This window comes from Schizophyllum commune (assembly GCF_000143185.2).
Source record: "Schizophyllum commune H4-8 unplaced genomic scaffold SCHCOscaffold_9, whole genome shotgun sequence".
Classification (NCBI taxonomy): Eukaryota; Fungi; Basidiomycota; class Agaricomycetes; order Agaricales; family Schizophyllaceae; genus Schizophyllum; species Schizophyllum commune.
Genome location: NW_026089546.1, coordinates 565,347 through 583,788, shown reverse-complemented (window position 1 = coordinate 583,788; position 18,442 = coordinate 565,347). Strand labels below are relative to the sequence as shown.

General features: G+C 57.9%; 9 protein-coding genes across 9 annotated transcripts; 2 read left to right on the top strand and 7 right to left on the bottom strand.

Moving 5' to 3' along the window:
• Positions 1–172: 172 nt before the first annotated feature.
• SCHCODRAFT_02670175 (uncharacterized protein) lies at positions 173–1,740 on the top strand (the record flags this gene model as incomplete). Its single annotated transcript, XM_003029598.1, has 2 exons — positions 173–842; positions 896–1,740. 2 exons carry the CDS (start codon positions 173–175, stop codon positions 1,738–1,740), a joined length of 1,515 nt encoding a protein of 504 aa, XP_003029644.1.
• Positions 1,741–2,391: 651 nt separating this feature from the next.
• On the bottom strand, positions 2,392–5,317 carry SCHCODRAFT_02633672 (heat shock protein 70). Its single transcript, XM_003029202.2, has 5 exons — positions 5,082–5,317; positions 4,965–5,029; positions 4,711–4,909; positions 3,270–4,658; positions 2,392–3,219 (listed from the first exon to the last, which is right to left on the bottom strand). The coding sequence occupies exons 1-5, from the start codon at positions 5,121–5,123 to the stop codon at positions 2,575–2,577; spliced, it is 2,340 nt and encodes a 779-aa protein (XP_003029248.1). The 5' UTR covers positions 5,124–5,317; the 3' UTR covers positions 2,392–2,574.
• A 567-nt stretch (positions 5,318–5,884) lies between these two features.
• SCHCODRAFT_01101792 (uncharacterized protein) lies at positions 5,885–6,429 on the bottom strand (the record flags this gene model as incomplete). The annotated part of the gene is made up of 3 exons (XM_003029201.1): positions 5,885–5,973; positions 6,023–6,208; positions 6,261–6,429. The coding sequence occupies 3 exons, from the start codon at positions 6,427–6,429 to the stop codon at positions 5,885–5,887; spliced, it is 444 nt and encodes a 147-aa protein (XP_003029247.1).
• Positions 6,430–7,815: 1,386 nt separating this feature from the next.
• On the bottom strand, positions 7,816–9,859 carry SCHCODRAFT_02509747 (lysyl-tRNA synthetase; the record flags this gene model as incomplete). The annotated part of the gene is made up of 6 exons (XM_003029200.2): positions 7,816–7,916; positions 7,967–8,046; positions 8,099–8,318; positions 8,371–9,559; positions 9,612–9,747; positions 9,798–9,859. 6 exons carry the CDS (start codon positions 9,857–9,859, stop codon positions 7,816–7,818), a joined length of 1,788 nt encoding a protein of 595 aa, XP_003029246.1.
• Positions 9,860–10,131: 272 nt separating this feature from the next.
• On the bottom strand, positions 10,132–12,777 carry SCHCODRAFT_02548794 (uncharacterized protein). The gene is made up of 9 exons (XM_003029199.3): positions 12,620–12,777; positions 11,614–12,570; positions 11,396–11,563; positions 11,290–11,346; positions 11,171–11,233; positions 11,038–11,121; positions 10,923–10,985; positions 10,788–10,865; positions 10,132–10,733 (listed from the first exon to the last, which is right to left on the bottom strand). The coding sequence occupies exons 1-9, from the start codon at positions 12,666–12,668 to the stop codon at positions 10,306–10,308; spliced, it is 1,947 nt and encodes a 648-aa protein (XP_003029245.1). The 5' UTR covers positions 12,669–12,777; the 3' UTR covers positions 10,132–10,305.
• Positions 12,778–13,035: 258 nt separating this feature from the next.
• Positions 13,036–15,028, bottom strand: SCHCODRAFT_02548791 (uncharacterized protein). The gene is made up of 4 exons (XM_003029198.2): positions 14,482–15,028; positions 14,308–14,431; positions 13,931–14,258; positions 13,036–13,874 (listed from the first exon to the last, which is right to left on the bottom strand). The coding sequence occupies exons 1-4, from the start codon at positions 14,596–14,598 to the stop codon at positions 13,355–13,357; spliced, it is 1,089 nt and encodes a 362-aa protein (XP_003029244.1). The 5' UTR covers positions 14,599–15,028; the 3' UTR covers positions 13,036–13,354.
• Positions 15,029–16,149: 1,121 nt separating this feature from the next.
• On the bottom strand, positions 16,150–16,430 carry SCHCODRAFT_02509722 (uncharacterized protein; the record flags this gene model as incomplete). Its single annotated transcript, XM_050343221.1, has 2 exons — positions 16,150–16,291; positions 16,348–16,430. The coding sequence occupies 2 exons, from the start codon at positions 16,428–16,430 to the stop codon at positions 16,150–16,152; spliced, it is 225 nt and encodes a 74-aa protein (XP_050198742.1).
• A 716-nt stretch (positions 16,431–17,146) lies between these two features.
• Positions 17,147–17,556, bottom strand: SCHCODRAFT_02633655 (uncharacterized protein). Its single transcript, XM_050345779.1, has 3 exons — positions 17,371–17,556; positions 17,250–17,309; positions 17,147–17,177 (listed from the first exon to the last, which is right to left on the bottom strand). Exon 1 carries the CDS (start codon positions 17,538–17,540, stop codon positions 17,379–17,381), a length of 162 nt encoding a protein of 53 aa, XP_050198741.1. The 5' UTR covers positions 17,541–17,556; the 3' UTR covers positions 17,147–17,177; positions 17,250–17,309; positions 17,371–17,378.
• Positions 17,557–17,896: 340 nt separating this feature from the next.
• Positions 17,897–18,411, top strand: SCHCODRAFT_02633649 (uncharacterized protein). Its single transcript, XM_050345778.1, has 3 exons — positions 17,897–18,095; positions 18,146–18,335; positions 18,391–18,411. Exons 1-3 carry the CDS (start codon positions 18,042–18,044, stop codon positions 18,402–18,404), a joined length of 258 nt encoding a protein of 85 aa, XP_050198740.1. The 5' UTR covers positions 17,897–18,041; the 3' UTR covers positions 18,405–18,411.
• Positions 18,412–18,442: the final 31 nt, after the last annotated feature.

Genomic DNA, 18,442 nt, shown 5'->3' with positions numbered 1-18,442 from the left:
ACCAAGTTGTAACAAGTCGTGGGTCCGACGCGCCCAGCCGCACGCGCTCCCCGCTGATCGATCTCCCTCCGCACGACCCTTATACTCCGCCCCGTGTAATTCTAACGTTGATCGCTCTTTCTCCCTTCTTCATCTTGTCTTCGTCAGCGACGACCACTTCGCGCACGACAGCATGTCGAGCACACCGTCGCTCAACTCCAGCGCCGGCTCGTCCACCTCGGGCTCGAAGCGGCCCAAGCCTCAGCAGCGGCGTCGCGCGCCCTCCCCACCATCTATGTATGTGGCGTACGACAGCACGCGTGCAAAGGCCCCGCGCCCTCTTCCTGAGGTCAAGCGCAAACCAAAGAAGGAGGCAAAAAGCGCACGCGACCAGAATACTTCCGATTCGTCCCTCCCTCGAAGCCAAACCTCGGACTCTTCGAGCAAGAGTGGGACGACGAAGTCCAAGTCGCTCTTCGGCTTGGGCGGCCTGAGGCGCAAGACCTCTACTTCTCTGTCCCAACAGGCCCCACAGTCCCCACCGCCTCCCCGGCAAAGGGGCACTATTCCATTCGACAACTACTCGCGAAACGTGCGCCAGCAGCCGTCGCTATCTTCTCTCCCCGACTCTTCTTACGACTCGCAATGGACGTCGCGCGAGGCGTCCCAGTCGTCCCTGCCGTCGATGTACACGCACTCGTCTCAGCCGTCCGTGGAGAGTTACGACGCTTGGCCACCATCGAACGTGCAATCAAGGCCTTCTACCGCCCATTCATCCTCCTCGTCCTTCTCGTCGATGCTGCCAACACCGCCGGAGGAGGAGATGCGCCGTCGCCAGCTCATTAAGGCCAGCCAGCTGCTAGGTGCGCTACCACGGACTTAGAACATCGTAACATGCGCTAATGCATCTCCCAAGGTACATCCGAACGGCCGGACGAATTAGCCTCCCCCGCTATCAAGGTGCGGCCAGCACCGCTGGTTATCGCGTCCGCGGAGGAGTACCAGGCCAGCCGGCTGCAGCCCGCCACCGAGGAGCCGGAGAGCATCACGCCCACGAACGCGAACTACGAAGATGATCCCTACGCGGCGCTCGAGCGCGCGAGCTACAGCAGCTCCATGCGCCTCTCTCCCATGATCTTCAGCGCTCCCGCCCTCCCCAACGCACCTGCCGCCCCTTCGCCGCCCTCCCCCATCGCCGTCGTCGCCGACCCCGAGTCCCCCTCTTCCGACTCGGACGGAGATGCCATCCGCGAGGTGCCCATAGTACGCGAAACGCGCGAGGTGCGAGCACCCGTCCTGCGCGAGGTCTCTGTTATCCCAGAGAGGATGCAACTTCAGACGCGGGAGCTTCCCGCGGTCGCCGCAGGGGACGTGGCGGCCGCTATCGCGACATCGCCCGCGACGCCTACATTCGCGCCGCGCGCGGCGAAGCGGCACTCCAAGTCGTTCTCCATCGGGCACGTGCACACGCAGAGGCCGCGCACGCCCGCGGCGCTCGTCGCGCGCCCCGACACGCCGTTCGCGGACTACGTGCTGGACGACGGGTACGCGACGGACGGGGGGCTAGCGCGCGGCGACCAGAAGTACGACGACGAGAAGGGGCTGTTCCACTCGGCGGTCACCGCGGGCGAGATGGAGTTCCTCGCGATGGCGAGGCGGGACGCGGCGGTCATCAAGCGCGACAAGCGGCAGAACTGGAGCGGCGAGTGGAATCAGAATGACATGCAGGAGGTGATCCACAAACTACGTTGCCTGCGATGATGTGCTCTTCTTGCTTCTATCCACCATCTCTTTACCGACCCGACCCGACCCTACCGCGACGATGCTTTACGTTCACGCGCAGAGTACCTGGCGTACTACCGCTTCGGCCTATACACCGCCGTTACCCACTTGATTTGCCCTCACCCACTTGCTCACCCCACGCTCGCCTATCCACGAGACATACCCGCTCCTTAGATATCCCTTTCATTTACTACCTCTTTGCTTTGCATGGACCTCTGGATGCTATACTTTCAAGTCGACTGCGTCGCTGACTGTCTTATTACCCTCGGCAATTGTTGTACTAAACCCCTCTAATTTATCTATAATGTCGCTTGCCCTGCTTGGGATATGGTATTGTACACGATATTGACCCACTGACGGCCCTGAAGAAGATCACTGAGCACTCGGTACGTTCCTGGCCGCTCATCGAGGTGGCCTTCTTCGGAGCCTGCGGAATCCTCCAGCTCGGGTTGCTTTGCCTCTCTTCGAACTGATATACCTGCAGATCAGTAGTACAGGCCGGTTCGGATAAACAGTGTTTTGCTGCTTAGGGTGATCAATTAGCCTAAGTAATAGTAGTGCTTCGGTTTGTACCATGCTTGCCTACTCTCCTCCGCTTCAGTCACGGTTCAACTTTAGTGTCACGTGAATCAGTCACGAAGAATTCCCACGGTTGACAATGACCGTTTCTTGCATGGCAAGTCATGAGTCGAGTGAGGGTCATACATCCAGGATGATCTGAAATACAGTTCTCACATTATAGCTACAGTTGGCGCTCTACGGCAGATACACTACTAGAATCATCCCAGGCTGTCGTCAGTAGGCGGGTCTAATTTAGTCTACATCCATCTCGGAGGGGCCCTGCGCGCCCTCGTCCTTCTTCTCAGGCTGGGGCGTCTCCGTCTTGGGCGCCTCGCCCTTGGGCGTCTGCGTGCCCGAGCCCGCACCGGGCACGACAGGCGGCTTCGGCTTCGGCTTCGTGAGGATGGGCGTGGCGAAGTAGATGACCTCGTCGCGCTTCTTCCCGATCTCCGCCGTCGTCAGCACCGGGTCCACGTTCTTCGGGCGCTCGCTCTGGCGCACGATCTGGTCGTCGAGCCACTTCTGCACGGTCGCGACCTTCTCGACGACGGACTGCTTGTCCGCGTCCGCGATGTGCGAGAAGCGCTCCTCGCCCGAGGTCGCCTGCGCCATGTAATTGTTGAGCGTCTCGCGCAGCTGGGCGATCGCCTTCGCGCGCTCCTCGTTCTCGCGCCAGCGGAAGGTGATCGGGTCGCCGAGCTTGTGGAGGGCGTCCAGGCGCTCGACGTATGCAGACTTGGTCGCGTCCTCGCCCTCCTCGGTGTAGAGCCAGTCCTCAGCCTGTTGCAAAGCCTCGAGCAGCTTCTGCTTCTCCTCCGGCTGGACGTAGGCAGCATACCGCTCGTCGAGCTTGCCACGGGTGTCGTAGACGTACTCCTCGAGGGCGTTTTTGCGGTCCTGTACATCATTTAGCAACGAGTTTTCAAGCCTTCAGATCCGGTACATACCTCGGTATCCATGACAAGCTTGTCGGATGCCCACATCTGGGACTCCTGCTCGCGGTACTGCTCCAGGATCGACTTGTCGAGCGAGGTATTGTGCGCAATGAACGGCAACTCCCTCTTCCGCACGATCTTCTTCTTCTTCGGCGGTGCTGCCTCGCCACCATCCACATCCATCGCAGCCGGCTCCTCACGCTCCTCGACCTCCTCGACGTAGTACGAGTCGAAGGCCATGATGCCGTGGATGTTGAGGCGCGCGCGCAGCTTCACGGTCGTAAAGTCGCCCGTCGGGTTCGCCGGCACCTCCTTCGCGGTGAAGCGGCCGATGAAGGGGTTAATGCCGCCGGGGAGACTCGACGGGTCCTCGTACGCCGCCTGCACATCGAAGGGCTCCTTCCGGCGCAGCGACAGCGCCTTGACGATCGGCATGGCGTTGTTGTGCGGGAAGAGCGTGACGGGCGTGTCGTCGTCCGAGCCCGGGACCGGGTCCCACTCGAGCTTGATTGGGTAGAAGTTGATGTCGGTCATGTGGAACTCGCGGACCTTGAAGACGGGGGAGAGCATCGCGCAGGAGAAGGTGGCGCCGCGCGCGGCGGCCTCGTCCTGGTTGAGCGTCGTCGAGAGAACCTTGCCGGGGAAGACGGACTGGATCTTGGCGCGGACGGCGGGGACACGGGTCGAGCCACCGACGAGCTCGATGCCGTCAATTTGATCGAGGGTGAGGCCGGACTCCTCGAGCACGCGCTGAAGGGGTGCGGGGATGCGCGCGAGGACGGGCTCGACGAGGCCCTCAAGCTCCTCGCGGGTGAGCTTCGAGGTGGCATCGATGTCGTTCATGATGGACTCGACGTTCAAGGGCGCCTCAGCGTTAGCGGAGAGGACCTTCTTGAGCTTCTCGCATGCGGCCGCGAGACGGAAGGTCGCCTTCGGGTTCGAGAGCACGTCGATCTTGTACTTCTCCTTGAACTGCTCGCCGAAGTACTGGACAAGCGCGTAGTCGATGTCGCGACCACCGCAGCGGCGGTCGTAGGCAGAGGCCTTGACGATCAGACGGCCCTTGGAGAAGGAGACGGCTGAGGCGCTAAGGGACGAGTGACCGACATCGATGAAGATGATGTTCCGCTCGCCATCCTCAGGAAGATCGGACTTGGTGATACCGTAGCCGAGGGCGACGGCAGTCAGGTCATTGACGAGGCGGAGGACGTTGATGTTCGCAATCTGCGCGGCATCGAGCATCGCGCGGCGCTGCACATCCGTGTACCATCCCGGGACGGCGATGACAACGTCCGAGACAGCGTTCTTCAGCTCGGCAGCGGTGATGTCGCGCAGCTTCGCGAGGTACATTGCGACGAGCTGGGTGATCGTAAAGGTCTGGGGCTCGCCCAAGTAGTTGACCTGCGGAGGATGTTAGCGCGTGCCAGTAACTCGATCGCCATCGTCCACGCACCTGAACGCCAATAGTACCCTGTACATCAACGAGCTTGACGTTCAGGAACTTCTTCTCAAACTCCTGGACCTCCGGGTCCGAGAACGTGCGGCCGATGAGGCGCTTGAGCGAGCCGATCGTGTTCTTGAAGTTGGAAGTCTCCTGCGTCTTCGCGGCCTCACCAATCGCGCGCTGTTTTGGGCCGAAGGCTACCAGAGACCTGTGCGATGGGTCAGATGCGCTGTTCCCTTTCACGAATCGCGACCTGGACGTACGGCGTCGCGCGATTTGAGACTTCATTGGTGATGATATCGATTCCGCGGTGTCTGGCGACACCGATCTGCACCAAAATTTTTAGCAGAGGTCAAGGAAGGTGCAGAGAGCATACCTACTTTGCTGTGGAGAGTGCCAAAGTCAATACCGACGACGGACATGATGGGCACGGACAAAGGTGCTGGAGGGGGACAGCAAGGCGTAAATAAAATCGACCAAATCGGGCATTACATTTGAACACGCGTCCATTGTTCTCCAAGGTTCGAGGGTGTTCTACAAAGTTACCCCCAATCCGCCAAGCTGCTCTGAATGCCGTGCTCCTCGCCATCCTGCACGCTGCAACGCCGTGGCTAACAGCCTGCACACAGGCGGCAGAAGCTCAAACGACGGCGATGTGCGAAGATGGGCACATGATCGAGGCCGAGCCTTACTTCCAAGCCTACTTCTCGCCGAGGCTATTCAGTCTTGCTTCGTCCCTTCATGTTATCCAGTCGTTGGTGTAGCTACTGGCCTTTGCGCTAGTAAAATCGAGGACTTCTGTTGTCTGAACTCGGATACCGTAGCAAGGCGAAGGTCGAAGCAATTTTGCCACTGCTTTGCTTTCCAGGAGTCTCTCGATCAAGCAGATGTTGTAAAGGCAAAGGTATTGGATGGTTCCAGGTGCAATTCTATTAGATGGCTCAGAGAAAGCTCGTGAAAATCGTGAGCGATACAGTACAACAAAATAATCTACTACAAGCAAAGCAAAGACGTGCAGGATGCGCGATTAATCCATCGTAATTGAGACGAGGATGCGTAGAAGAAGCGTGAAGTCGTGAGGGGGAAGGGGAGGGGAGATGGGAAGGGAGTATAGTGGAATGATGTACAGGGATGAACGGATTGGATTTTTGATTGAGGGGAAAGGAGGAGGGGAGAATAGGGCTTAAGCGCCGTAGAACGAAACGTTCTTGCGCGGGCGAATTTCGCATGCGTGGAAGATCATGCCCGCGAGCATCAACACCATAAGGCCCCCTACAATCAAGTTAGAACAATGATAACAGAGACGTAACGGGAGACTCACAAAGCGCCCAAGCAACACCCTGGATGGAGACCACGATCTCGCACTGGCTAACGTAGTTTTGCCATGCAGGAGGGAACGTGCTCGGATCCGCGTCACAGTTCGTGCCCCGGAAGGGGGTGACGGCGAACATCACACCCGCACCCGTGCCCCAGAAAACGGCGAACACGAAGGTGAAGAACATGATGACTGCAGCAGCGATCAGGATCGTGGAGAGGCAAGCAGGAGGGGGAATACGCACAGCCCATGCTCGTGTAGAAGTGCCCGATCAAGTACAACAGCGTGCCGATGCAGCTGAATAGTAGGAGACCGAGGTCATGCTTGAACTCCTTGCCCGGGTACTTTTCGTAGCCATTGCCTCCACGCTGGAGCTGCTGCGAAACTAGACCGAGCTCGGAAACCGCTGCCATCAAAGTTAGCAAGCATCAACTGAATCTGGCGAACGCGACGTACTGAGAGCGAAGACCAAGAAGAAGGCCAAGGCGTACAAGACGCGACGAGGAGACCGGATGAAGGCACCGAAGGCGGACCTCTGGACTTGGTTCTTCTCTGCGATCGGTCGTCAGCGATGGACTTAAGCAAGCACAATGGCCGAAGCTCGCTCACCGTTGGCCATTGCTATGGTCTTTGCGTTCGCTGGGGGAAGAGCGATGTGCTGAACACGGGGGGTGGCGCTGCAAATGCACTGCAGATAACGGGGAGCCCGCCGTGCTATGTCATCCGCCCTTTATACCCTCGCATACGCCCCGAATCTGGGTCAGACGCCGGTTCGTCCCTACGCGCGGGAAGATCAGTCAGCCGCCGGCAGCAAGTGATACTTGGGGGGGCGGTCGGCGGCACAGCGCGGCCATGACAAACTCCCACTGACTCGGGGTGAAGATCAGGATCTCTGCGTTGTCTGACCGCTTCGTCATAGGCTCTCCCAGTTCCAGAACCGCAGACAGTGATATGGTTGGCGGACGCAGAGCGCGCAGGCATCAGATGAACGTCCACTTGAGGTCGAGAAGGGGGCCGCTTCGCCACGAAAGTATGGGCGAGAATCCCTCCCAGCGTTCATGCGCGCCGCCGAGGGTGCCGGATCGAGAGAAATACGCACACTGCAGGCGTAGAGCGCCGCCGCCTCCATGCGCCCCCGAGAGCCATCGGATCCGATTCAGACCTAGCGTCCACTGAGACGCCGCATGTCCCGGCCTACACCGACGCTGAGTCAGAGGGTGAGGAAGTTTCGCGAAGCCCGCAAGCTTGCCGGACGTCAGATGAACCAGAGGCGACGGCAGAGCTCCGCCGGGAGCGTAGATATTTGCGATCAGTCACGGAGAGTCGATATTTTGAGCGAGTCCTGCCGCGAACGGAGCACATTGAAAAGGCGGCTGGGCGGAGGCTTTTCAACCGAGTTCGGAGGTCGAGATGAGAGTAGAGCGCAATTCCCTCAGGACATCATCGAGGTCGTCTTGTGCAGCGATCAGACGTAGAGCGCATTCGTAGTTTGCAGGCAATGACCTTTCAGCAGCCAAAAAAAGGCATGAAAGTCTGGGCGCCGGGACTGGGAAAAGTCGAACAAAGGGATCATTGATCGGCGGCTCCCGGATTTCCGTCACGTGTGTCTGACCGGGTACTTCCGCGAAGCTTTTTTGCCTGTTTCGGATTCTCTCCGAGACGGACCCACAAGTGATACTCCGCTTCACGACCCGCTTGTTTCTACCAAGAAGTGGTTTGGTGACTGCCCTTCAATATATGCCTCGCCTTGCATCTAATAGTGAGAGAAAATAATGTATCTACGTGCCTCTGAAGGCTTTTCAAACCTGCCCACCCGGCTGCGGCTCGACCGTGAAGCCCGGAGGCGGGGCGCCCTGCTCGAGCGGCTTCATCGCCGGGAAGAGCAAGACCTCCTTGATGTCTAAAACAGTGATGAGCACGGTTCACGAAGACGGTCACGAGACCACGTACTGGTTGAGTTCGTCAAGAACATGACGAGCCGGTCAATACCAATACCCCAGCCACCGGTAGGCGGCAGACCATGCTCAAGACTATATGGGGTATAAGTGTCACGCACAGCATCTTTATAAGAGATACACTTACGCATCCACGAAGGTCTCATCGATGCCCTGCGCCTCGTCATCGCCGGCCTCCTTCTGGCGCACCTGCTCCTCGAAGCGCAAGCGTTGCTCGAAGGGATCGTTCAACTCCGTGTAGGCGTTGCAAATCTCCTTCCCGCACAAGAAGCCCTCGAAGCGCTCGCACAAGCCCGGACGTGAGCGATGGTACTTCGCCAGCGGGGACATGACTTGCGGGTGGCCAACTAAAGAAACGTTAGATTGACGATACACCACGGTCATCTGAAGCATGCGTACCAATGAAGGCAGGCGAGATGCACAATGGCTCGATGAACTCGCCCACAAGCTTGTCCAACAACCGCGCGTTCGTACGCGGCTCGCTGCAGTCCACGTTGTGCTTGACGCACAGCTCGCGAAGGAACTTGTTCGCCTCCTCCGTGTGCAGCGTCTCGCCAGGCGGGAACTTGACCCCGAGCTTCTCCTCGAGGGTCTCGATCATGTCGTACCGCTTCCACGGGCGCTGGAAGTTGAGGTTCAAGACGCGCGCGCCTTCGGTACCGGCGTTGCCATCAGGGTAGAACTCGAGGGTCGTGCCGCCGGTCAAGGACTTGACGAGGCCCTCGATCATCGCCTCGGTGATATCCATGAGGTCGTACATATCCGCGTAGGCCATGTAGAACTCGCAGATGGTGAACTCTGGGTTGTGCGTGAGGTCGATGCCTTCGTTACGGAAGACACGCCCGATCTCGTAGACACGATCGAGGCCACCGACAACGAGCTGTTTGAGATACAGTTCAGGAGCAATACGGAGGAAGAGGTCGAGGTTGAGATCGTTATGGTGAGTGACGAAGGGCTTCGCAGTGGCACCTCCGGCGATCATGGAGGTCATGGGTGTCTCGACCTCCATGAAGCCAAGGTTGTCCAGGAAGCGACGGATATAGTTAACAATCCGGCTGCGGGTCACGAAGATCTTGCGGGTGTTCGGGCTGATGATGAGGTCGAGGTAGCGCTTGCGGTAGCGAGTCTCCTGGTCCTTGAGACCGAAGTGGGAAGTAGGGATTTGGTGGAGGGAGGGTGCGAGGAGGGTCATGGTCTTGGGCGCGATCGAGAGTTCGCCCTTCTTGGTGCGCATTGGCGTGCCGACAACACCGACGATGTCACCGCGGCGGAAGATATCGTGGACCTCTTCGAACTTGGCGGGGTCCTCTGCGTCTTGCGCATTCGCCATGACCTGCACCTTCTGGCCCTCGCTGTGGATGTCGTAGAAGCGGAGCTTGGAGCTGCTGGCGCGCATGCTGAATATGCGGCCGACGATGCGCTCCTCCCTTCCCTCAAGCTTGTCGCCGTTCGCAATGACGCCCTCGGCGCCGTACTCAGCGATGTACGAGGTCATCGAGCGCGAGACGTGGAACTTGTGGGGGTACGGGTTCGGGTTTTGGGTCTCCTTGAGCTTCATGATCGCCCTCGAGCGCATCTCGTAGTATTGCTGGGGACGTGGTGAGGCTGTAGGGTCGTGATCGGGAGAGGGGGGGACGCACGTTGGGGTTCAGCTGCTCCTCCTCCGCTGCTGCCGACTTCTCCGCCTTGGGCTTTGCCGTAGCGGCGGGGGCAGCCTGCGCCTTCGCAGCCTTGCTGGCCTCCTTCGCCCGCTGCTTTTCACGGCGCTTGAGCTCCCTGCACACATTGTTTTCAGAATGCCCGATCCAGTAAACAAGACGACATACTGCTTGGAGATCATCTCCCCCGTAACGGGGTCCTTGTGCGTGCCAGTGCTTTCGGTGGCCATTGTTCGATTTTGGGGGCGTATGGACGCGTACAAAGGTCGAGTGAGTGTACGAGTAGGTCGCGCAGATGGCAATCTGGATCGAAGCAGCCGATGCATTCGACTTTTCCGGCTATCGATTTGGATCGAGTCAATGCCAAACTTGGGAGGATGAGTCACAATCCGAGCGGCCCGCGGTGCTCCGGGGTCGAGGGTTCGATGTACGTGGGTGAGGGAGGCAACCACCAACGCATTAAATGCGCAGAGGAGAAGGAGATGAACGCAGAACGCATGTTGCAGGATTGATGGTGGTCACAAAGATGCCATCAAAAACATGGAAGGCAAACGGTTTCTCGAAGTACTAAGGCCAGTGCGTAGTATACAGCAAAAGACATCACAAGAGTACGAGAAGCAATGTGAACACGGTGACAGGGATCACCACTAGTTGCGCCACAATGAGCTAGGAATAACTACTCTGGGTACTCGAGCTCTAAACCGTCCAAAATCTCCACCTCTGAATTGGCTCGAGACGTCTCCCCGCTCGCAAAGTGCGAGAACTCCAACGGTGGAGGCAGCTGCGGTTCCTCCTTGACGAGAGGTGGCGGTAACGCATCCGGAGGGGGAGGCAGATGGACGCTCTCCTGCGGCAGAGGCACAATCTCCTGCGGCAGGGGTACACCCTCTAGCGGCAAGAATGCACCCTCTTGCGGCAAATGTACACCTTCCTGCGTCAAATGCTCGCCCTCCTGTGGCAAATGCACAGAGTCCGGCGACAAGTGCATGTCCTCTTGAGTCAAATGGACATGCTCGTCCGGCAAACGTGCGCTCTTCTCCTGCGGTGAATGCACCCTTTCCTGCAAGCGCATCCTCTCGAGCTCGCGTTCCAGTTCGGCGATGCCTAAGAGCGACATTGAGTATAAGGCAGAGAACAGACGAAGGAAGGCCAACGCACGATCCTTCGCCTTGTCGAGCTCAGTGGGTCCGCGAGGCGGGATAACCTTCGAGATATTATTCTCGTAGTTGAAGCGGGCTGAAGAGCAATGCAATAAGTGCACCGCCAAATCTGCGTGGTCTGAGAGGGACTGACGATTAGACAACTGCGAAGGGTTGACGCCCCCTTTCCACGCCGGTATGAATATTTTGGCGAACTCTGTGAAGCAATATTAGTTTATCGCACTTCATCCTTGATGCTCAAGGCATACCCTTCTGCAAAGTCTGAACCACGGCAACCAGTTTCGCGCGTTCGGTCTGCGCTTCTGACAAAGCTTTCTCCTTCGTACTGAGTGCTGTTAAGTGGGGTGAGTGTCGCTATAAATCTCCAGAGGATTTATCTACCTTCTCTCAATTCCTTTTCTCTAGCATCGACTCGCCGTCGAGAATCCTCAAGCGAGTTCACGACTGGCAGGTGGTCAGCTCCATAACTTTACCAATTCAGCTCCATCGCATTAACGTACCTTTCTGCACGTCTGCCTCCAGCTTCGGGATGTCAAGGTCTTGTGGGTTTTGTAGCACTGTCGACGCGTCAGACAATTTTCAGAATGGTAGTAGAAAGTGCATTACCCTCGCTGACGTTCTTGAGCTGCGAGAGCGCATTGTTGAGCGAGACAGATGCGGCTGTAGGCTTGCGTCGTGGGAGAGGCGCCCGTGTTGGCAGGGGAGCTTGCGACGACGCTTGTGGCTGCGGAAGCGCCACGATAGGCGGTGTGATGGGCGGAGGCTCAGTAGGCTCTACAATTGCGATCATGAGCCAGGGAAGTAAGACGGTGTTCCATACGTACGATTATGCTTTGCGCCTCGTCTGATGTGATTATTGGAAGGCAGGGAAGGCAGGTGCCGCACGGCCGGCGCGCTCGAGATACTCTCGATAGACTCGTCCGGAAGGTCGTCATCTCCCTGCGGTGCGCTCAACAGAATTTTCGCAGCTGCAGCCGCCGCCGCGCGCCTCTGCGGCACCGGTACCGGCGCCGAAGCCGGAGGCACCGCAGCCTCGACCTCCCGCTTCCTCTTCCGCGCGCGCGGTGGGTGAGACTGCGTCGTCCCCGCGCTCTCCGCCGGCTCCTGCTTAATCTTCGGCCTGCCCCTCTTCGCCGGCAGGGGCGCGGGCGCGTGCTCATTCGCGAGCATCTCGACGATATCCGCCTTCAGCCGCGCGCGCTGCGTCTCCGCCGCGTTCGGCTGCGTGAGGGTGACCTTCGGGTGCAGGATCTCCTGCGTGAGGCCCGCGAGGAACATCGCGGACGCCCATGTCGAGGTCTTCGGCTGCACCCAGAGGTAGCGCGGATAGCGATTCTCCCGGTCGAGATACGGGTGGCGCGGTGGCGGGTATGTCCCCTCCCAGCGCTCCCACGAGCCTCGACTATGGGACGGGCCGACCGTGCAGTAGTAGAGCGCCTCCTCGCCCTCGGTGGTATCGATGTATACGTCCCCGGGCAGGCCGAAATCCTCGCGTGGCGCACCCCTGCCACGGAACTCCACGAAGGGGAGCATAGCATACGTGAACGTGCGCACGTTCTGGCTGCTCAGAAGCTGGTAGGGGTAGTCCGGTGGAAGTCCCGCAATATTGACTTTGACGCGTCGCTTGACCCAGGAGGTGAAGTTGCCGTCGCGCTGGCTGGCATCCGGGGATACGTGTGGATCGTCCCAGGGATGAACAGTGATGATGTGTTTCTGCAATTGAGAGGCGCTTGGTGCAGAAGCAACCAGTTTGGATGTCGACGCTACCGCATCTGATCCATCTGGGAGGGATGTAAGCACTGGTACTTAGGCTATGACGATGAGACGCACTGGCGATCCCGAACTTCGCTTGGAGGGCCCTGCCGGCTGTTGGCGCCATTATGCGCTTAAATATGTTAAGCTAGGTCGAAATCGAGCAGTAGACAGAATTTTGAAGAGTTGCCCTTCAGTGAGGCAGCAACCCCCGAGGCGGTTGATGAGTGAGGTGGACAAAGTGAGGTCAAAGCGGAAACTTCGCACGCGTCACTGGACATCGGTCCGATCGTCGCTTGCCTCAGAGCCATTCCGTCAAGTCCGGGTTCAATGTCCTTTGCGGACGAAGGCTTGTCGGCAGGGTATTCCGACCATAGCGCTCATCGTGTAGGAGGATTGATCGCTGAGACGCCATAGCTTCCAACGCCACTTGTAGTAATGGAATTGAACCACACCCCAAACCATTAGACGCATCCTCAAGTTCACACCACAGCGAGAAGGAATGGAAGGTCTAAGTTGCTCATGCAGACAAAGTAAGGTGGTATCACTATGCACAATAGTCCACATTAGCCCGAGTGCGTTCGGGCATCGTACATAATATCAGGGCGCCCATCCAGGTCGTCCGTGCGAGGCGTGCGGGTTACGGTCCGTGCGATAGGTAGGCAGAGTCAGGATGGGGCGTGTAGTGTCAGGAATGGTACGCGTAGTGGCAGGAATGGGACGCGTAGTGTCAGAAATGGTACGCGAGTCGGTCGTACAAGTTGGTTAGTAGGTAGGGTAGGGCGGTAGGTACTTCAGACGAAGGCGACTACCTTACGCGAAGACGGCGACACCGCCCATGGCGACCGCGACGGTGGCCCACAGGACACCCATCCAGGCGATGCCCTGGCCCTCGGGGGCGCGGAGCATCGAGGCGGCGTTGCTGCCGCTGGCGTCCGCGCTGGAGCTGCCGGCAGTCGAAGACGCGCCGCTCCCCGAGCCGCTGCCACCAGAGCCAGACGCGCCCGAGCTCGCCGCCGCCTTGAAAAGCTCCTCGCTAGAGAAGGACTGGCAGTTGCTGGAGGCGGGGACCTTGGCGCTGAAGGGGATCGTGGAGATCTCGCCCTCGCTCTCGGGCGGCTGCGTCCAGGTGGTCGTCTGGCCGTCCGAGCCAGTGTAGACGCCCGGGAAGTCCTGGTTGTCGCCCTCGCACGACTCGAAGGTGCCGTTCTGGGCGTTGTTCGGCGCGTTGTACGCGCAGCCGATACGGTCGTAGATGTGCTGGCAGTAGTCCGCCGCGTGCTCCTTGCTCGGGTCACAGACCTTGAAGCAGAAAGCGTTGCCACCCATGAAGCTGGCGAAACGTGTCAGCCATCTGTGGTGGTGCTGCGCAGGGGGTGGGGGACGTACTTGTGCCACTCGATCACCTGCGTGTAGCTGTCGTTGCTGTCGGACCAGGCGGTGGAGTAGACGAGACCGCCCATGGGGTTGCCGCGAAGGTCGGCACCGTGCGGGTCGAGTTCGCCACCGAAGTCATCCGCCGCGATGTTGATCTTGCTCTGGTCGATGAAGCCGACGACCTGGACGTAGTCCGGCGTGCGCATGAACTGCACACCCTGGAGAGCGCCGTCGGGGATGATGCGCGTGCCACGGCCGGGCTTCGTGCACCAGGCGACCTCCTCGCCCTCCGTGTCGGAGATCATGGAGTCCTTCTTGGACGGTGCCCACAAGCAGAAGTCTAATATACAGATGAGCTGAGGATCGATGAGGTGTTTTGGAGCACATACCGTCGAGCGCATTCAAGAAGCTGGTCTGGCACATGCTGTCATCGCCCTCCGTGGTCGAGTTGCACAAGTTGTAACCCGCCTGGCCGCCACGAACGAGGTTCGTGTCAGTGTCGGCTTGGTAGGGCTGGAAGACGTCGTTAGTTTGGGTGGCATACTGAAGGACGAAGGACGTACGATGCCATCCGGGTATGAGAACGTCTTGCTCGCGAGCGGTGTCTCGGGGAACGAGCTCTGGTCCTGCGCCGCGACGAACGCGGGGAGGAAGAGGAGTGCAGCGGCGGCGACAGACATGGTGATTAGCTTGCAGAGGATAGAGTGCCGGTCAGAAAGAAGGACAGGTGGGCGCCAAGGGCGAAAGCAAGCAGAGTGAAGCCGTACGGCTGAGAAGCGCTGAGATGGAGGAAGAGAGAAAGAAGTGACGGAGGTCGAGCTTTCTCGGTGGGAAGCGTGAAATTTCTAGTTGGCGGTGTCGTCGTGACGGGGGTGCTTCTGCTCCACTCCCGGCTGACAAGCTCTCCACATTCATCACTTCGGGGTAGGCGATGTGTTTTGCGCATGTTGCCGACCACAGTTTACTGAATCCTCCACGCCAATTGGTGCACAGAAACACGTCAAAGCGGTCCCAGCAGGAGCAGGTAGCGAGAGACGCCAGTCCTGGAGATGAGGTATTTTTCTGGAGCAAGCAAGAGAACAAAGGAAAGTTGAACATCGGCGTGGAAATGGCCTTGTTCCAAGTTTAGGTGGTGCTGCGCGAGCTGCGCATGTGACGTCACGCCCAACCGGCCAATGCCGGAGCCTCAGCCTCGACGCACTGAGCGCCTCAACAACGCAAGTTCGACTCTCGTCAGAACTCTCGCCGCGTCTCTCTCTGAAGGGTCCGCTCTTCCCGCTCTTCTAAAGTCTACGCTGCATCCCACGAAACTGGACGATGCCAGGTCATTTTCCGGAGGATGACTGCTGCTGTTCGACAGAACATTCCACGCTGACTTTTCTGTGACGACACCGGAAAGCTTCAGGGCACCCAACTGCATTCTTCCACTCGTTGCCCTCCATCCTGTGCTACTCCCGGCATAAGCAAGCCGTCTCGCGAGGGTTGTTGCATGTCATCTCTCATCTTGAACTTCGGACCCCAAGACTCATCAAGAAACCTACGATCTCGATGTGCTAACGTTTCTCATCTGTTGGTTGAGGGACTTATCTCTCTCGCTATACATGATTACCAGCGATACATGTTTGACATCCATCGCATCCATTGAGCTCGCGAGGGCTCGAGTGGACGATGAGACGCGCCCGTAAGGGGGCCCACACTAGGTGAAGCTTGATCACTCCGTTACTGCTGACGTGTGTTCGACAGGGTACAGTCCGCATTCGCCTGCAAACTTCAATTGCGCGCTGGCCTTCAGAGACGCCGTGACCGCCGTTGAAGGGTGGCCTGCGACTGAAGCTCAATCTCAAGGGAACGGTACTAATTGGTTCGGGCTTTCGGCGAATCCCGAGTCGATGGCTACCAGCGCTTTTGGGTACCCTTCTGTCGCGATCTCTCGCTCGGTCGCAGTGCTGGATGCGTGTCCTATCTCTGTCAATTCATATTTTCGATTCGTCCGCCAACGCGGTCCCTTTGAGCCCCACGGTAGCTTTCGAACTGGAACTGCCGCCCGCTCGCAGGACTGGGAAGGGGTTCAAGAGCATCTCAGCCCCAGCAGCGTGGAAAAAGACGACAAGGACTCGGAGACTTGGCTGAGATTCCGGAATATCCAGAGAAACAAGATAACTACAATACACTGAAACCGAACACAAATCCTCCTCATAATACCCGTGCGCCACAAATGACCTCCGCCCCGCCTAACACGCACACGACCCGTCAGTGCACTTGCACTCCCCGCCCCTACAGGCGCACTCGTCGCCCTTCTTCTGGCAGGTCCCGGGCGCGCAGCCGCAGGCGTCGTCGCTGCCGCACTTGCAGGATGTGGGCGTGCAGGAGCAGCTTCGAAGGGATGTCGGTGAGTCATTTGTACCTCGGCCAAGGGTCCAGCCACTCACTTGACCTGGCAGCCACAGGGCATGCAGCCGCAGCTATCCTTGCAGCAAGACTTGGTGGCGGACTGTGGGCAAGGCGTCAGCATCCACTGCATTCACATTTGCGATAAATAGGGCTGACTGGGGAAGTCATCGTTCTCGTTGAGTCGGTCGGCGGGTCAAGCTTCAAGGGTTGTAGGCAAAGCAGGTGCGTTACTCGTACGAAGATGTCGTTCGTCTTTCCATACTCGCCTTTTATACCCTTTACCTCTGCGCTCCAGATAATCCCTCATACTTGCTCCCGAAACTTGCTCAAGCGCGGGCTCATGGGATGCGCTCCAGAAAATCGCGCATCCAAGCGACTCCTAGGCCGAGCTCCCGCCGCTTGTCTCCCCTTCGTGCGAGACGCCCCGAACCGATAAACTTTACGTCTTGGCTAGCTCCGCTCACTGGGGGAAGGAATCGACGTGAAATTCGCTCGATATTTCGCTTAGCTTTGATGGAAAAACACTACAATCTGAGTGAAATTCACTCGAGATCCAGTGATTTTCGCTTGGCCTCAAGCGAAAATGTTTCACGCCAAAAAAGTCGCGTTTCGCGACCTCTGTTTCGCTTGACTACGAGCGTAAATCACTCTTCAAAGAGTGAAATGGCCAGTATTTCATTTTTTGCTGCTTTTTGCCATTTTTTCTCCTTCGCACCGCACTCGTATAGGAACAAATGGATATATTCAAGTGACTACTACTACAACTCTCGAACAGCGGGTCTACAGGTATCAAGACGAGGAAGTGGGCTGTCCAGCCTCGGCCAAACGACAGAATCATGAAGGTAGACGAGAGCTGCGTAGGACTTTGCTAATTTTGATAGTCGAGAGACGAACATCAACGGTCGTAAGCCCGTATACAGAGCGAAGAGGCAGGACTTACCAGCCGTGCCGAGGTCTAAGAGTGATATCCTGACCCTAAGTCGCAGCCCGGCGGAATAGACTGCAATCCTCGTCAGACCTGAACTCAATTTGAAAGGGGGGGTGGCATGGAACAAGCATACCCTATAATTCAGTGGGCTCTTGATGACGCATCGGACGGCGGAATGGTGCACACTGCATACAAATTTGCTGATGGCACGAGCGAGCGGGAGGTGGTGCCGCGAGGTATACGGTGTGCAAGGACTGGGGAAGTTGAAGTGAGAAGTAAGAGGTGGGCGGCGTTCAGTGACATGAAGGGACCAATCTGCAATCGTCCCTTAGATTGACGTTCATCTCTGAACAAGGCATCCCACTACGCACTGTAATCCCGCGGGTTGGGCAGCGCTCAATCGCGTTCGTTATCGATCTCGAGGTCGTGCGTCGTACGCTGGGGAATTGTGTCCATGCATCACGGCGAGCGATGTAAATGATAGTGGTCGAGGACAAGACTCGACGACCTGCGACCCCACATACGTCACCGTGTGGCGTCAACGCCACATAATGGCCGGGCCCTCGGTTGCTCATCGCCGCGCATGTCCTTTTGTTGACTTCTGTGACGATGGAGACTGACTTTACTGAACCCCGTTGCAGCTGAATATCAATACCAGTCAGACAACCCTTGGTACCCTCTTGACCCTCGATACGCTGATATCCTTAAGACCTTTACCCATCTCGCTACTCACAATCATCCCTGTGTATCTTTCGCTCGACATCGGCCAGGTGTTAGCTCAGCGAAACAGCATCGCTCAAGATCATGCGAATTTCGCTTGCCCGACGTGAACCGGATTCGCATGATCTCCAGCGAAAAGTGAAATTCACTCAATGTCAAGTGAATTTCGCGCTGATTCCTTTTCCCAGTGGCTGGGCACGCGCAGGGAGGCTTCGTTCAACTCTGACGCTGTGCAATTGCCTCGCCGTGCAGACTGTGGCGCGTCTTGCGCTCCCAAGACATTTCTTCGTCTATTTCCGTGGCTTCCGTTGCCTCTCCTCACAGTGATACTGCGCTTTGAAGTCAAACAATCAGACGATATGGCAGGTGTCTCAATGGGTACGAAATCTTCGCCGCCATGGACTTTTGGTTTATATATTGATGGATCTACAAGCTGCGCCCAGGTAAGCTCGGCACAACGTCGTCTATGTATAGGGATAAATATG

Bases quoted from the DNA above. Each gene is read 5' to 3' on its own strand.
- SCHCODRAFT_02633649 (XM_050345778.1), top strand. From the start codon at position 18,042: ATGCGAATTTCGCTTGCCCGACGTGAACCGGATTCGCATGATCTCCAG. The intron at 18,096-18,145 runs GTGAAATTCACT...TCCTTTTCCCAG, and splicing joins CGCATGATCTCCAGCGAAAA to TGGCTGGGCACGCGCAGGGA.
- SCHCODRAFT_02633655 (XM_050345779.1), bottom strand. From the start codon at position 17,540: ATGTCACTGAACGCCGCCCACCTCTTACTTCTCACTTCAACTTCCCCA.
- SCHCODRAFT_02548791 (XM_003029198.2), bottom strand. From the start codon at position 14,598: ATGTCTGTCGCCGCCGCTGCACTCCTCTTCCTCCCCGCGTTCGTCGCG. The intron at 14,259-14,307 runs GTATGTGCTCCA...TCTGTATATTAG, and splicing joins CTTCTTGAATGCGCTCGACG to ACTTCTGCTTGTGGGCACCG. The intron at 13,875-13,930 runs GTACGTCCCCCA...ACGTTTCGCCAG, and splicing joins CAGGTGATCGAGTGGCACAA to CTTCATGGGTGGCAACGCTT.
- SCHCODRAFT_02548794 (XM_003029199.3), bottom strand. From the start codon at position 12,668: ATGGCGCCAACAGCCGGCAGGGCCCTCCAAGCGAAGTTCGGGATCGCC. The intron at 11,564-11,613 runs GTACGTATGGAA...TCGCAATTGTAG, and splicing joins ACGAGGCGCAAAGCATAATC to AGCCTACTGAGCCTCCGCCC. The intron at 11,347-11,395 runs GTAATGCACTTT...ACGCGTCGACAG, and splicing joins GCTCAAGAACGTCAGCGAGG to TGCTACAAAACCCACAAGAC.
- SCHCODRAFT_02633672 (XM_003029202.2), bottom strand. From the start codon at position 5,123: ATGTCCGTCGTCGGTATTGACTTTGGCACTCTCCACAGCAAA. The intron at 4,659-4,710 runs GTGCGTGGACGA...CATCCTCCGCAG, and splicing joins AGGGTACTATTGGCGTTCAG to GTCAACTACTTGGGCGAGCC. The intron at 3,220-3,269 runs GTATGTACCGGA...AATGATGTACAG, and splicing joins AGCTTGTCATGGATACCGAG to GACCGCAAAAACGCCCTCGA.